This window comes from Drosophila persimilis, unplaced genomic scaffold (genome assembly GCF_003286085.1).
Source record: "Drosophila persimilis strain 14011-0111.01,24,50 unplaced genomic scaffold, DperRS2 tig00000191-arrow-pilon, whole genome shotgun sequence".
Lineage (NCBI taxonomy): Eukaryota > Metazoa > Arthropoda > Insecta > Diptera > Drosophilidae > Drosophila > Drosophila persimilis.
Genome location: NW_020825298.1, coordinates 10,018,138 through 10,032,316, shown reverse-complemented (window position 1 = coordinate 10,032,316; position 14,179 = coordinate 10,018,138). Strand labels below are relative to the sequence as shown.

The window sequence follows — 14,179 nt, the reverse complement described above, 5'->3', positions numbered from 1 at the left end:
GGTTACGTCGTTCTTATCGTTATTAATGGTTACGGAAGCTTTTCTATTTCCTTGTTCCTATTTACATTAGTTGTCCCAAGGCTAGGTAGATTTATATTTTATTGTTTACTCTCTTTACATATTGTCCTATTATTTTTCCATTGTTATTTTACTCCACAGGTACCAAAGGCGACGGTAGGCTGTAATTGTGATGTGTGTGTGGAGTGCATTTTTGGGATGTTTCGAAGATGAACAAAGGGCTAACATAGAAATGATGTCACCTAGGGCTGGAGTAGCAGGATTAGAAGTTGAATGACCAGACTGGAAACTGAGTGTTAAAGTTGTATTCGGGATTTCATTTCTACGATCGTCATATCGTCAGCTTTCAGCTCTACTATTCCTGAATTCTACTGCAAACCAATTCAATTTAGTTCCAATTTCATTGCTGGCTGTTACCTGGCGGATTCGTCGTTTCTTTACTCTAAAGCTGTTTAAAAGTCTGAAGTAGCAAATCCACTTTAAATCCTGCCCCACAATTTGTTCACCATCATATTGTTGATAAGTACATATATTATTGATAATATGTATAGTTGTAGATAAATTTTCTTTCGCGAAAATATCATATAAAAGTGGTTTTAAATGTGGCGCGCTTTTGTCAAATAATAATATCCGTTTTCTCTTAACGATGAGTATCGATAGATATGTGAGGAGACTGCTTGTAAATAACAATAGGTGTCGCTGTAGAATCCACGTAAAAGTAACGAGCTCTTTCAATAATTATGATGTCTTTTACATGAGATTTCTGAACATAACTGTGTTATTTCATTCTTCTTCTTTCTTTGGATGTAAAATCATTTCTCCAGTTTACATTTCTTTTGTTCTCCAGTGCTGGCTAACGTATTACAACTGTTATCGGTTAGGATTCAATTCAAAATAGTCGTTAGTCGTCTAATACCTAACAGTAATGTAAAATCCCACACAACCCACACGGGAACAGCGCGCTAATGTCGTTCTGGCGTTTCCCGCTGGAAACAGTTATGCTAATAATTGATGGAATATTGAAATTATATGTATTATCCAAGGATTGGTTTCATCTCTCGTTTTTGCAGTTGTCTAGAGATCGCAAACGGAAATACCTAGCCTACATATGCATAGATAGATATAAAATCTGTTTACCGGGTAAAATAAGAAATGTCGCGACTCACATCGTCATGACTGCATTTTTTATTCAACTATCCCAAAAAATCATGTGTATCTCCCACAAAATCTTTCTAGTTCGTTACAACCAGATCTATAACGCGATTGTAGACCAACGACGTCACATCCTTTGATATCATGAAGTCGAAGTGCGTGAAGCTCTCGAGTTCGACCTTCCGACTTTCAATGCAGTTGGGCAAACGCTTCTGCAAGTTGATGACGTCCGAGCCAGAGGCCAGCCAATCGTTGCCCCCATGGTGCAGGACCACCTTGCACTGCGTCTGCGACAGATTGTAGGACGGTGGCGTCAAGGACTTGTAGCGAATGAGGTTCTTAGTAGGACCGTGGTCATAGCGGCGGAAGTGGAGCTCCTTGTGCAGCTGGGCGTAGTGGTGTATCTGCATGGTGGAGGCACCCTGGGAAACGTGACCGATGACGATGGGAGTCAGAGTCTACAAAGATAAAGCAGTTTAAAAGGGATCCAAGTCTGTTCTTGGCCCCCCAAGGCCCCGATTAGTACCCGATTGAAAGTATCCCAATTGAAGCCGCATAAGACAAAGTCAAAAGTTCCGCAAATTTTACTTGTGAGCTCGGTGGCCGGGCAGATGAGGTGCTGGAACTTCTGGATGAGCTCTGAGGTAGCGGAGATAACGTGGCCCCCAAGTTTTGCAAGTAGCGTCTGTAAGTGCGCCCTGAAAGTTATGACCAGTGAGTCAAAAAATGCAGCTCCGACTCACCGATAGGGCTCCCTTGAAAAAGCTCATGAACTTGAGCACAGCACTGCGAGTCTTCTCCATGAACGTCGTCGGGGAGAGAGCCTGCATGATCTTCACTTTGACAGAGTACTCGGGGTGTTCGCTGCACATAACAAAGAATGCTGTTGAGCCCTGGGAGTGCCCAATGTACTGAATTTGCTGGAACTTCGTTTTCTCCAGAACCAAGTCGATGGCCGATGGAAGATCAATGGTACCGATTTCGTGGAAGGAGAAGTCGTAGAAGTCCTTATCACTAATACCCCTTTTTGTGTGCTCCTTGGAGTAGATATTGCCGCGTGTGTTTAGCATCCAGACATCGTAGCCCTTCTGGAACAGTATGTAGGCTAGTCCATTTGTCGGGCCCATGATTACCCAGGAAGCTGAGCTGGACATGAGACCATGGACTAGTAAAACGGGCTGAGCACCCGGTCGCGGCATGCGGTGCATACAGAGCTTGTAGCCATCTTTGGTGATCACGAAATGGGTCTCTACCGGATATTTATACTTCTTGATAAGCTCAACCTGTGGGAAATAGTCAGTGTTCCAGTTAAGAATGTCCTTATGTAAGGATGTTCTTGTAAACGACTCACCGTCTTCAGTTTCGCGTCGATTTCAATGTCGGCCTGCGTGAAGAACTTTTGGAGCGAGAAGTCAAGGTTGATGTTGAGGTTGGCAGAGATATCGGTGCATTTCACGAGGATGAAGGTGACTTGGAGGATTAAAAGTGCCGGCAGCACATTACAGTAAGCGATCCGCATCCTGGGACTGGGGTGGTCTACATAGGTGGCTGGGAGGTCTGCCTTATATAGGACCCATTGATTATGTGGCGTATCGAGACGGATAATAGTGTGAAATGGAGAAAGCCGTGAAAATCGGCGGTACAAATGGGGGGTTACGTCGTTCTTATCGTTATTAATAGTTACGGAAGCTTTTCTATTTCCTTGTTCCTATTTACATTAGTTGTCCCAATGCTAAGTAGATTTATATTTTATTGTTTGCTCTCTTTACATATTGTCCTATTATTTTTTCCTTTGTTATTTTACTCCACACGTACCAAAGGCGACCCCCCATCATGTCTATCCCCATAATTATGTCGGAGGGATCGATTGATTCGATTGCAGTATGCAATACGGCGGTGTGCAGAGCTCCTGGGTATCCCAGCTGGAAGACGACCTTGATGAAGACTGCGTTATCTTCATTCTCGTTTTCCTCAATGTCGTCATTGCTGTTTTGCAACAGCCTGCCATCCATCATATTCGATTCCGAACTATTTTGAGCACCCAATTTTCCGCATATAAAAGATCCTAGAGCTCTCTACGATAATAATGCAATATAGTTTTACTTTTAGTTTTACTTTACAATTTTGGAAACCTTTGTTATGAAATGTTCACCATAAAGGACCCCCTAAACGATGCCTCACTGGCCGAACGAAATGAATCTCAAACTATTCGTTCCATCGTTCTATACAAAAAACCAACATTTTTCCACATATTTTCCCGGTAACCATCTCATAACATTCATATGATTTCTCAACATATAATCTGCTTAGCAGTATATAATTTTAGCACGACGAAATCATTGACAGGCATTAAATTAAAATTGATTCAATCAAATTAAAGTCAACCACTGAGGGTGAAACTAGAGCGGAGGCTGGAAAAATTACAGCTGGAATAGGAGTATATGTAGAAACCGGAACGAAACGGATTTCACGTGAGGGAAATGTGTCATGCTATGCGTATCAACGCCATGCGGTTGGTCTACAACAAAATTAGGAGATTTCGAAAGGTCGGCCTTTGAACTACGAGTATATTTGCAATGGTGAATTTCGGTGTACATACATATATCTGTTCTGTTGTGTACATATATGTATGTATGTATAAAAGCAGCGAATTACATGAACCTTTGTTATGATCGAAATTCAATTGGAATATTACTGAGTGTGTGTGTGTACGCTTGGCCCAAATGCTCGACGCATATCATCGCAAATAAACAGCCTGGTCCGATCCAGCTCCAGATGCAGCTCCTCAAGCAGCTATCCACATGTGGCGGCGGCGGTGCTGGCCGGACCTGGGATGAACTGTGCGTTGCCTTACATCTGTTTTCTGCTCATTTGGTTTTTTCTCTTTTGAGGAGAAGCTGCTGGCCATTACTTGCAGTCTGGGTGGCTGGTAGCTTTCTAACTGGTAACTGATAATTTTTCGAAGGCTGCAAACGCTACTCATTTGTAAATCCGTCGGTTAACGTCGACGGCGCCCGCCGCGCATAGTGCGCGCAGCTAAGTGGTTCCCCATGAAGTCCTTTATGAAGAGGTCCTCCTCCTCCAGCAAGGCCACAATGTCATCTTTATTTTTCTTACGATCTATCTGATCTTCTGCCAGATCCAATCCAATAAAACACTTGCACTTGCTTGCGTCTGCCTTGAATTGAGTGTTCCCCTGAACAGCCATACTCAGAAGGCTCTGGTCACCTTGTTTGGTGTTCTCCAAGATGCAACTGATCTTCTGGACCTCCTTCTCCTCGAGTTTATTGACGGGTTGCAGGTCCTTGTTCACCTCGCGCTTGCAATACGGACACTCACCGATTATTTCCATGGACATCATTATGTTGGATAATTGTTGAGATTGTTTCGTTTCGAAATTTCAGAGTAGAATGCTAGAAACTGTTTCACAAAGGTTTATTAGAGTCTAGATTTCGTGAAGGCTTGTAGGTCGGGTTACTTGATGTATAATGTTTTCTTATAGACTGTTTACAGTGGAGCTACTTCTTCAATAACGAGCTTCTGCCAAAGCAAGCCCCTACTCCGCTTCATTGCGTCTATTCCGATATAGATAGGAAACGCGCCGAGCGTTTACCAGGGGCTTCACCCTTCTGGTCTTTCGGCTGCCGTGCTCCCACCGAGCCATGATTCGTGTCTCGCGAGCTGTGGCCTGGGCATTGTTTAGGTACACGCCATGGTACCACCTGCGCGGATGATTCTGCCGTAGAACCTCGTCCTCTTGGGAGCTCCAAGGGATGTGCTCCAGAGCTCGGCGTAATTTTCGAAGTCGAGATTTTGATGCCGTTCGACAGTCAATCTTCCTCGTTCGATAGTCAGGATCCTCACGATCCTAGGAGAGGTGGTCCTTCTCCGATCTGGCCCTATTTGGCTGAGATATAGCCTTTCGAAGGACTGCATATCATTACTAGAAAAATAGTGGTTTTTCCGTACTCTATATCTCGGCTGAACAGCGGCCGATCAGGGCCTGGCATGTCTCTCTGTGATCGGAAGAGTCCTGCCAACCGACTGCCATCGGAAAAAAGGACATCCATTTTTTCAGGATTTTCGCAAAAAATCATGATGGTTACATCATTAAATTTGCCAAAAATCGGCCTCATTTTCGAAGTCGACATTTTGATGCCGTTCGATAGTCAGGATCCTCACGATCCTAGGAGAGTTGGTCCTTCTCCGATCTGGCCCTATTTGGCTGAGATATAGCCTTTCGAAGGACTGCATATCATTACTCGAAAAATAGTGGTTTTTCCGTACGCTATATCTCGGCTGAACAGCGGCCGATCGGAGCGTGGGATGTCTTTTCGTGATCGAGAGAGTCCTACCAGTCGACTGCCATCGGAAAAAAGGACATCCATTTTTTCAGGATTTTCGCAAAAAATCATGATGGTTACATCATTAAATTTGCCAAAAATCGGCCTCATTTTCGAAGTCGACATTTTGATGCCGTTCGATAGTCAGGATCCTCACGATCCTAGGAGAGTTGGTCCTTCTCCGATCTGGTCCTATTTGGCTGAGATATAGCCTTTCGAAGATTTGGATTTGTAAAATATTAAAATATTGTTTGTTTTCTTTACGCTATATCTCAGGTGCACATCAATCGATCTGGGCGTGACATGTCCCTCCGTGATCGGGAGAGTCCTGCCAACCGACTGCCATTGGGAAAAAGGACATCTTTTTTTCCACAATTTTCACAAAACCATGATTCTACTGCTGTGTCGCTGAGTCGACAAGGTGCCGTCTCATCCGCTGAAACACGGACCAGACATCGACGGCGGAGTTGTTGGTTCACGCCCACGGGAAATAATGTCAGCAATCAAACGCTGGGCAATAGCTTTGAGACGCGTAAGTAAATCAGTATATATGTAATTGTGGATATATTTTAAAATACATCTTCCTTCACAGAGGACTTCTGTACACTACGCATTGCCACAAAAGTAGTCGTATCCGATTTCCCCCCGCCAGACGGAGTTCTATCCAGGCATTACCGAGATCCAACCCAGCCAGACCGAATTCATCGTCATCCCTCGACCTGGACAACCAAGGGAAGAACACTCTAGATATATCGTGATGTTGTTAGGTTTAAGGATATACGCGTTCATATATTTAGATAGTAGACAAAAATGTTTTTCACTTGTTTAAATATTTATACTTAGCTAAGTTATGATGAATAAAAGTTTTGAAAAATTATCCTTGCTGTTTTCTGATTGGGGGAAACTATCCCGATTGCAAAAAGGCGTGGCACGCCCAGATCGGTTCACGTTTAGGGAAGAAAACTAAATCTTATTGATTGGGGAAAATGTCCTTGATCCTTGATAAGGACTCCATTAAATCAGGGACATTTTTTCGAATGCAGGAAGCCATCGCTAGGCCAATTCGGCACACAAATAGCAGAGAAAACTATGTATGTATGGTTGGGGTTGTTGGAGTCCTTACGAAAGGATCAAGGAGATTTTTCTGATCACGGCGGGCTATGGGACGCCCCGATCGGGCCACAAATAAAAGAGAAAACAAGATATATATGTCTAGAGAAAATATCCTTTATCCTTGGTCCTTGATAAGGACTTCATTAAGTCAAGGACATTTTTCCAAACTCAGGAAGCTGTCGCACGCCCAGATCGGCCCACAAATAGCCGAGAACACTATATATGTATGGTTGGGGTTGTTGGAGTCCTTACCGAAGGATCAAGGACATTTTTCTGATTACGGGGGGCCGTCGCACGTCCCGATCGGGACCTAAATAAGGGAGAAAACAAGATAAATATGTCTGGAGTAAATATCCTTGATCCTTGGTCCTTGATAAGGACTCCATCAAATCAGCGACATTTTTCCGAACACAGGAAGCCGTCGCATGTCCCGATCGGGCCTCAAATAATGGAGAAACAAATCTGGTTTGTAATTTGTTATTTTTAAAAATGTAGTTCAAGAATTCGCCGAAAGCGGCGCCACCGTACAAAAGGGAAAAACTCGCGTCAAATGGTCAAAATCTGGTTGGGATACCAGGCGAACAGAAATCAGCAGCAAGCAACTGTAGGAATTGAAAAAAAATGGTGCATACTTTTGGGGGACCATTAATTTTTAAAAAAATTCAGTTACCTTCTGCTGATTTCTGTTCGCCTGGTATCCCATCCAGATTTTGGCCATTTGACGCGAGTTTTTCTCTTTTGTACGGTGGCGCCTCTATCGGCGAATTCTTAAACTACATTTTCAAATAAAACAAATTACAAACCAGATTTGTTTCTCCATTATTTGAGGCCCGATCGGGACATGCGACGGCTTCCTGTGTTCGGAAAAATGTCCCTGAATTGATGGATCCCTTATCAATTACCAAGGATCAAGGATATTTACTCCAGACATACATATCTTGTTTCATCCGTTATTTGAGGCCCGATCGGGACGTGCGACGGTCCCCCGTGATCAGAAAAATTTCCTCGATCCTTTGGTAAGGACTACATTAACCCCAACCATGCATACATAGCTTTCTCGGCTGTTTGTGGGTCGATCTGAGCGTGCGATGGCTTCCTGCGATCGAAAAATGTCCCTAATTGATGGAGTCCTTTTCAAGGATCAAGGACATTTTCCCCAATCAAAAATTGTTTATTTTCTCCGCTAATTGTGAACCGATCTGGTCTTGCCACGCCTTTCTGAAATCGGGATAGTTTCCTCCATACAAAAAACAGCAAGGATGATTTTTCAATGGTTTTATTCATCAGAGCTTAGCTTAGTATAACTAAATAAACAAGTGGAAAACATTTGTGTCTACTATCTAAATACATGGACGCGTATATCCTTAAACGCTTAGCTCTTTCCTTTGTTGTCATGGGCAAAGTCCTTGTAGTCGTTGGCCAGGGCGAGGGATGACGATGACTTCTTATGTTTGATCTTGCAATTGATGCGCCTCGCTCCTGCTAGGACACGATTCTGTCTGGCTGGAATACTTTGATAGGACTCCGGGACTTCACGCCTGCGAAGGAAGATATATTTTAAAATATATCCACAATTACATATACATATACTGATTTACTTACGCGTCTCACAGCTGTAGCCCAGCGTTTGATTGTTGACACTATTTCTCGCGGGCGTGAGCCAACAATTCCGCCGTTGATGTCTGGTCCCTGCTTCAAAGGATGGGACGCCACCTTGTCGACTCAGCGACACAGCAGTGGAAAAACCACTATTTTTCGAGTAATGATATGCAGTTCTTTGAAAGGCTATATCTCAGCCAAATAGGGCCAGATCGGAGAAGGACCAACTCTCCTAGGATCGTGAGTATCCTGACTATCGAACGGCATCAAAATGTCGACTTCGAAAATGAGGCCGATTTTTGGCAAATTTAATGATGTAACCATCATGATTTTTTGCGAAAATCCTGAAAAAATGGATGTCCTTTTTTCCGATGGCAGTCGGTTGGCAGGACTCTCCCGATCACAGAGAGATATGCCAGGCCCTGATCGGCCGCTGTTCAGCCGAGATATAGAGTACGGAAAAACCACTATTTTTCGAGTAATGATATGCAGTCCTTCTCAGCCAAATAGGGCCAGATCGGAGAAGGACCAACTCTCCTAGGATCGTTAGGATCCTGACTATCGAACGGCTTCAAAAGGTCGACTCCGAAAATGAGGCGGATTTTTGCAAATTTAATGATGTAACCATCATGATTTTTTGCGAAAATCCTGAAAAAATGGATGTCCTTTCTTCCGATGGCAGTCGGTTGGCAGGACTCTCCCGATCACAGAGACATGCCAGGCCCTGATCGGCCGCTGTTCAGCCGAGATATAGAGTACGGAAAAACCACTATTTTTCGAGTAATGATATGCAGTCCTTCGAAAGGCTATATCTCAGCCAAATAGGGCCAGATCGGAGAAGGACCAACTCTCCTAGGATCGTGAGGATCCTGACTATCGAACGGCTTCAAAAGGTCGACTCCGAAAATGAGGCCGATTTTTGGCAAATTTAATGATGTAACCATCATGATTTTTTGCGAAAATCCTGAAAAAATGGATGTCCTTTTTTCCGATGGCAGTCGGTTGGCAGGACTCTCCCGATCACAGAGAGACATGCCAGGCCCTGATCGGCCGCTGTTCAGCCGAGATATAGAGTACGGAAAAACCACTATTTTTCGAGTAATGATATGCAGTCCTTCTCAGCCAAATAGGGCCAGATCGGAGAAGGACCAACTCTCCTAGGATCGTTAGGATCCTGACTATCGAACGGCTTCAAAAGGTCGACTCCGAAAATGAGGCGGATTTTTGCAAATTTAATGATGTAACCATCATGATTTTTTGCGAAAATCCTGAAAAAATGGATGTCCTTTTTTCCGATGGCAGTCGGTTGGCAGGACTCTCCCGATCACAGAGAGACATGCCAGGCCCTGATCGGCCGCTGTTCAGCCGAGATATAGAGTACGGAAAACCCACTATTTTTCGAGTAATGATATGCAGTTCTTCGAAAGGCTATATCTCAGCCAAATAGGGCCAGATCGGAGAAGGACCAACTCTCCTAGGATCATGAGTCGACTGGTAGGACTCTCTCGATCACGAAAACACATACCACGCTCTGATTGGCCGCTGTTCAGCCGAGATATAGCGTACGGAAGAACCACTATTTTACGAGTAACGATATGCAGTTCTTCGAAAGGCTATATCTCAGCCAAATAGGGCCAGATCGGAAAAGGACCAACTCTCCTAGGATCGTGAGGATCCTGACTATCGAACGGCTTCTAAAGGTCGACTCCGAAAATGAGGCGGATTTTTGCAAATTTAATGATGTAACCATCATGATTTTTTGCGAAAATCCTGAAAAAATGGATGTCCTTTTTTCCGATGGCAGTCGGTTGGCAGGACTCTCCCGATCACAGAGACATGCCAGGCCCTGATCGGCCGCTGTTCAGCCGAGATATAGAGTACGGAAAACCGACTATTTTTCGAGTAATGATATGCAGTTCTTCGAAAGGCTATATCTCAGCCAAATAGGGCCAGATCGGAGAAGGATTAACTCTCCTAGGATCATGAGTCGACTGGTAGGACTCTCTCGATCACGAAAACACATACCACGCTCTGATTGGCCGCTGTTCAGCCGAGATATAGCGTACGGAAGAACCACTATTTTACGAGTAACGATATGCAGTTCTTCGAAAGGCTATATCTCAGCCAAATAGGGCCAGATCGGAGAAGGACCAACTCTCCTAGGATCGTGAGGATCCTGACTATCGAACGGCTTCTAAAGGTCGACTCCGAAAATGAGGCCGATTTTTGGAAAATTTAATGATGTAACCATCATGATTTTTTGCGAAAATCCTGAAAAAATGGATGTCCTTTTTTCCGATGGCAGTCGGTTGGCAGGACTCTCCCGATCACAGAGAGACATGCCAGGCCCTGATCGGCCGCTGTTCGGCCGAGATATAGAGTACGGAAAAACTACTATTTTTCGAGTAATGATATGCAGTTCTTCGAAAGGCTATATCTCAGCCAAATAGGGCCAGATCGGAGAAGGACCAACTCTCCTAGGATCGTGAGTCGACTGGTAGGACTCTCTCGATCACGAAAAGACATCCCACGCTCCGATCGGCCGCTGTTCAGCCGAGATATAGTGTACTGAAGAACCACTATTTTACGAGTAATGATATGCAGTTCTTCGAAAGGCTATATCTCAGCCAAATAGGGCCAGATCGGGGAAGGACCAACTCTCCTAGGATCGTGAGTCGACTGGTAGGACTCTCTCGATCACGAAAAGACATCCCACGCTCCGATCGGCCGCTGTTCAGCCGAGATATAGCGTACGGAAAAACCACTATTTTTCGAGTAATGATATGCAGTCCTTCTCAGCCAAATAGGGCCAGATCGGAGAAGGACCAACTCTCTTAGGATCGTGAGGATCCTGACTATCGAACGGCATCAAAATGTCGACTTCGAAAATGAGGCCGATTTTTGGCAAATTTAATGATGTAACCATCATGATTTTTTGCGAAAATCCTGAAAAAATGGATGTCCTTTTTTCCGATGGCAGTCGGTTGGCAGGACTCTCCCGATCACAGAGAGACATGCCAGGCCCTGATCGGCCGCTGTTCGGCCGAGATATAGAGTACGGAAAAACTACTATTTTTCGAGTAATGATATGCAGTTCTTCGAAAGGCTATATCTCAGCCAAATAGGGCCAGATCGGAGAAGGACCAACTCTCCTAGGATCGTGAGTCGACTGGTAGGACTCTCTCGATCACGAAAAGACATCCCACGCTCCGATCGGCCGCTGTTCAGCCGAGATATAGTGTACTGAAGAACCACTATTTTACGAGTAATGATATGCAGTTCTTCGAAAGGCTATATCTCAGCCAAATAGGGCCAGATCGGGGAAGGACCAACTCTCCTAGGATCGTGAGTCGACTGGTAGGACTCTCTCGATCACGAAAAGACATCCCACGCTCCGATCGGCCGCTGTTCAGCCAAGATATAGAGTACGGAAAAACCACTATTTTTCGAGTAATGATATGCAGTCCTTCTCAGCCAAATAGGGCCAGATCGGAGAAGGACCAACTCTCCTAGGATCGTTAGGATCCTGACTATCGAACGGCTTCAAAAGGTCGACTCCGAAAATGAGGCGGATTTTTGCAAATTTAATGATGTAACCATCATGATTTTTTGCGAAAATCCTGAAAAAATGGATGTCCTTTTTTCCGATGGCAGTCGGTTGGCAGGACTCTCCCGATCACAGAGAGACATGCCAGGTCCTGATCGGCCGCTGTTCAGCCGAGATATATAGTACGGAAAAACCACTATTTTTCGAGTAATGATATGCAGTCCTTCTCAGCCAAATAGGGCCAGATCGGAGAAGGACCAACTCTCCTAGGATCGTTAGGATCCTGACTATCGAACGGCTTCAAAAGGTCGACTCCGAAAATGAGGCGGATTTTTGCAAATTTAATGATGTAACCATCATGATTTTTTGCGAAAATCCTGAAAAAATGGATGTCCTTTTTTCCGATGGCAGTCGGTTGGCAGGACTCTCCCGATCACAGAGACATGCCAGGCCCTGATCGGCCGCTGTTCAGCCGAGATATAGAGTACGGAAAACCCACTATTTTTCGAGTAATGATATGCAGTCCTTCGAAAGGCTATATCTCAGCCAAATAGGGCCAGATCGGAGAAGGACCAACTCTCCTAGGATCGTGAGGATCCTGACTATCGAACGGCTTCTAAAGGTCGACTCCGAAAATGAGGCCGATTTTTGGAAAATTTAATGATGTAACCATCATGATTTTTTGCGAAAATCCTGAAAAAATGGATGTCCTTTTTTCCGATGGCAGTCGGTTGGCAGGACTTTCCCGATCACAGAGAGACATGCCAGGCCCTGATCGGCCGCTGTTCAGCCGAGATATAGAGTACGGAAAAACCACTATTTTACGAGTAATGATATGCAGTTCTAAGAAAGGTTATATCTCAGCCAAATAGGGCCAGATCGGGGAAGGACCAACTCTCCTAGGATCGTGAGTCGACTGGTAGGACTCTCTCGATCACGAAAAGACATCCCACGCTCCGATCGGCCGCTGTTCAGCCGAGATATAGCGTACGGAAAAAGCTTTGGAACACATCCCTTGGACCTCCCAAGAGCACGAGGAGCTACGGCGGAATCACCCGCGGAGGAGGTATCGCAGTTTGTGGCCAGAGAGGCTCTCGGCCAATAGAACTGGAGGTAATACAATCCACGGAAAAGTGGAAGTTAAAGTCTCGCCTTGCTTATCAGGGGATATATACATATATTATGAAATATGCTCTCAGGAGGAATAAAGATATTTCATTAATGTCCACAATCATGGAAGATATATAATTATTTCTGCGCCAGAACTGGTTTTAACCGGCATATATATCGATACAAATATTGTTAAAAAAGACACTAGGTGGCGCAACATTGTCATTTCCAATAAAAATACGGCAGGGGGTGCATTTAATGTTAAGTGGAAGCTTTTAAAGCATTTTTGTTTAAACATTTTTAAATAAAATAAATTGAATGAGAAGCTCTGAAAACATAAACTGCTCATGCTCACAATCAATCTTTCAATATTAAGTCGGCCTACTTAGGGTCGTACGGTCGCGACGCCGACCGCCCTTACACGAATTCATTCTGCTAGAAAGTACTGTCCAGACAAGCAGCGACGACGCTAATATTGATTTTATACTTAGTGTCCGAATTTGTATTCATTGTGTTACTTGACAGTGAGTTTATTAAACAATTTTATAAAATATAGTACTAATATATGAAATATGAGTATTCCTTACTTCACTCAAAAATATTGCTTTGGTTTAGTGAAACGCTTTTCATACAGAAATAGTTGACTATTGTCAGACTATTGTCTGGAATATAAGACACATGCGGTAATGAAAAATAACAAAAATATATACAAAAAAGTAACAAGAATTTGAATACAAAGATATGTATGTACTCTCGTCTGTAATTATAATTCGGTCCTGATAAAAAGCTGTAAAACAACTGATGATTGTTCAATTCACGAAAGATATAACTTTTTTGCGAATGATCGTCAAAACCTCTAAAACTCAAAATGTACTTAATTGCAGAATACATTAACCCAACATTTGCACAAATTACAACCAATATTTGCCCTCCCAATGTTTTTCGCTAGCCGGAAAGTGTTAACGGGCAAAACTAATTTGCTCAGCACTAGCATTCATGAAAGCCATTGAAGCCTTCCGTTGTGTCGTCAACTGAAAATGCACTTTCGAAAGACTAGTACTTTATTGTGTTGTGTTTTTGGTTCCGTTGTTGATAAGCTAAAAATAAATAAGGCTAATGTTATTGAAATGATAAAACATAGTAGAGAAGGTTAAATGAATAACAGAATGACCAACAGTATGCACGAAAAGCTGATAGGGAAAACAAAGGAACATAACCAAATATGATTTGAGAGATTCAGTAACTAACCAGAATATCTAAAGTTTTAAAATAGGTATTACAAGAACCGCGAATACCC

The 14,179-nt window shown here is 43.7% G+C and overlaps 1 protein-coding gene across 1 annotated transcript; it reads right to left on the bottom strand.

The window, feature by feature from the left end:
• Window positions 1–1,180: 1,180 nt before the first annotated feature.
• Window positions 1,181–2,704, bottom strand: LOC6589778 (lipase 1). The gene is made up of 4 exons (XM_026988218.1): window positions 2,522–2,704; window positions 1,914–2,453; window positions 1,697–1,855; window positions 1,181–1,628 (listed from the first exon to the last, which is right to left on the bottom strand). The coding sequence occupies exons 1-4, from the start codon at window positions 2,687–2,689 to the stop codon at window positions 1,251–1,253; spliced, it is 1,245 nt and encodes a 414-aa protein (XP_026844019.1). The 5' UTR covers window positions 2,690–2,704; the 3' UTR covers window positions 1,181–1,250.
• Window positions 2,705–14,179: the final 11,475 nt, after the last annotated feature.

Bases quoted from the DNA above. Each gene is read 5' to 3' on its own strand.
- LOC6589778 (XM_026988218.1), bottom strand. From the start codon at position 2,689: ATGCGGATCGCTTACTGTAATGTGCTGCCGGCACTTTTAATCCTCCAA. The intron at 1,856-1,913 runs GTGAGTCGGAGC...GCGCACTTACAG, and splicing joins TTTTCAAGGGAGCCCTATCG to ACGCTACTTGCAAAACTTGG. The intron at 1,629-1,696 runs GTACTAATCGGG...TTATCTTTGTAG, and splicing joins ATTGGGATACTTTCAATCGG to ACTCTGACTCCCATCGTCAT.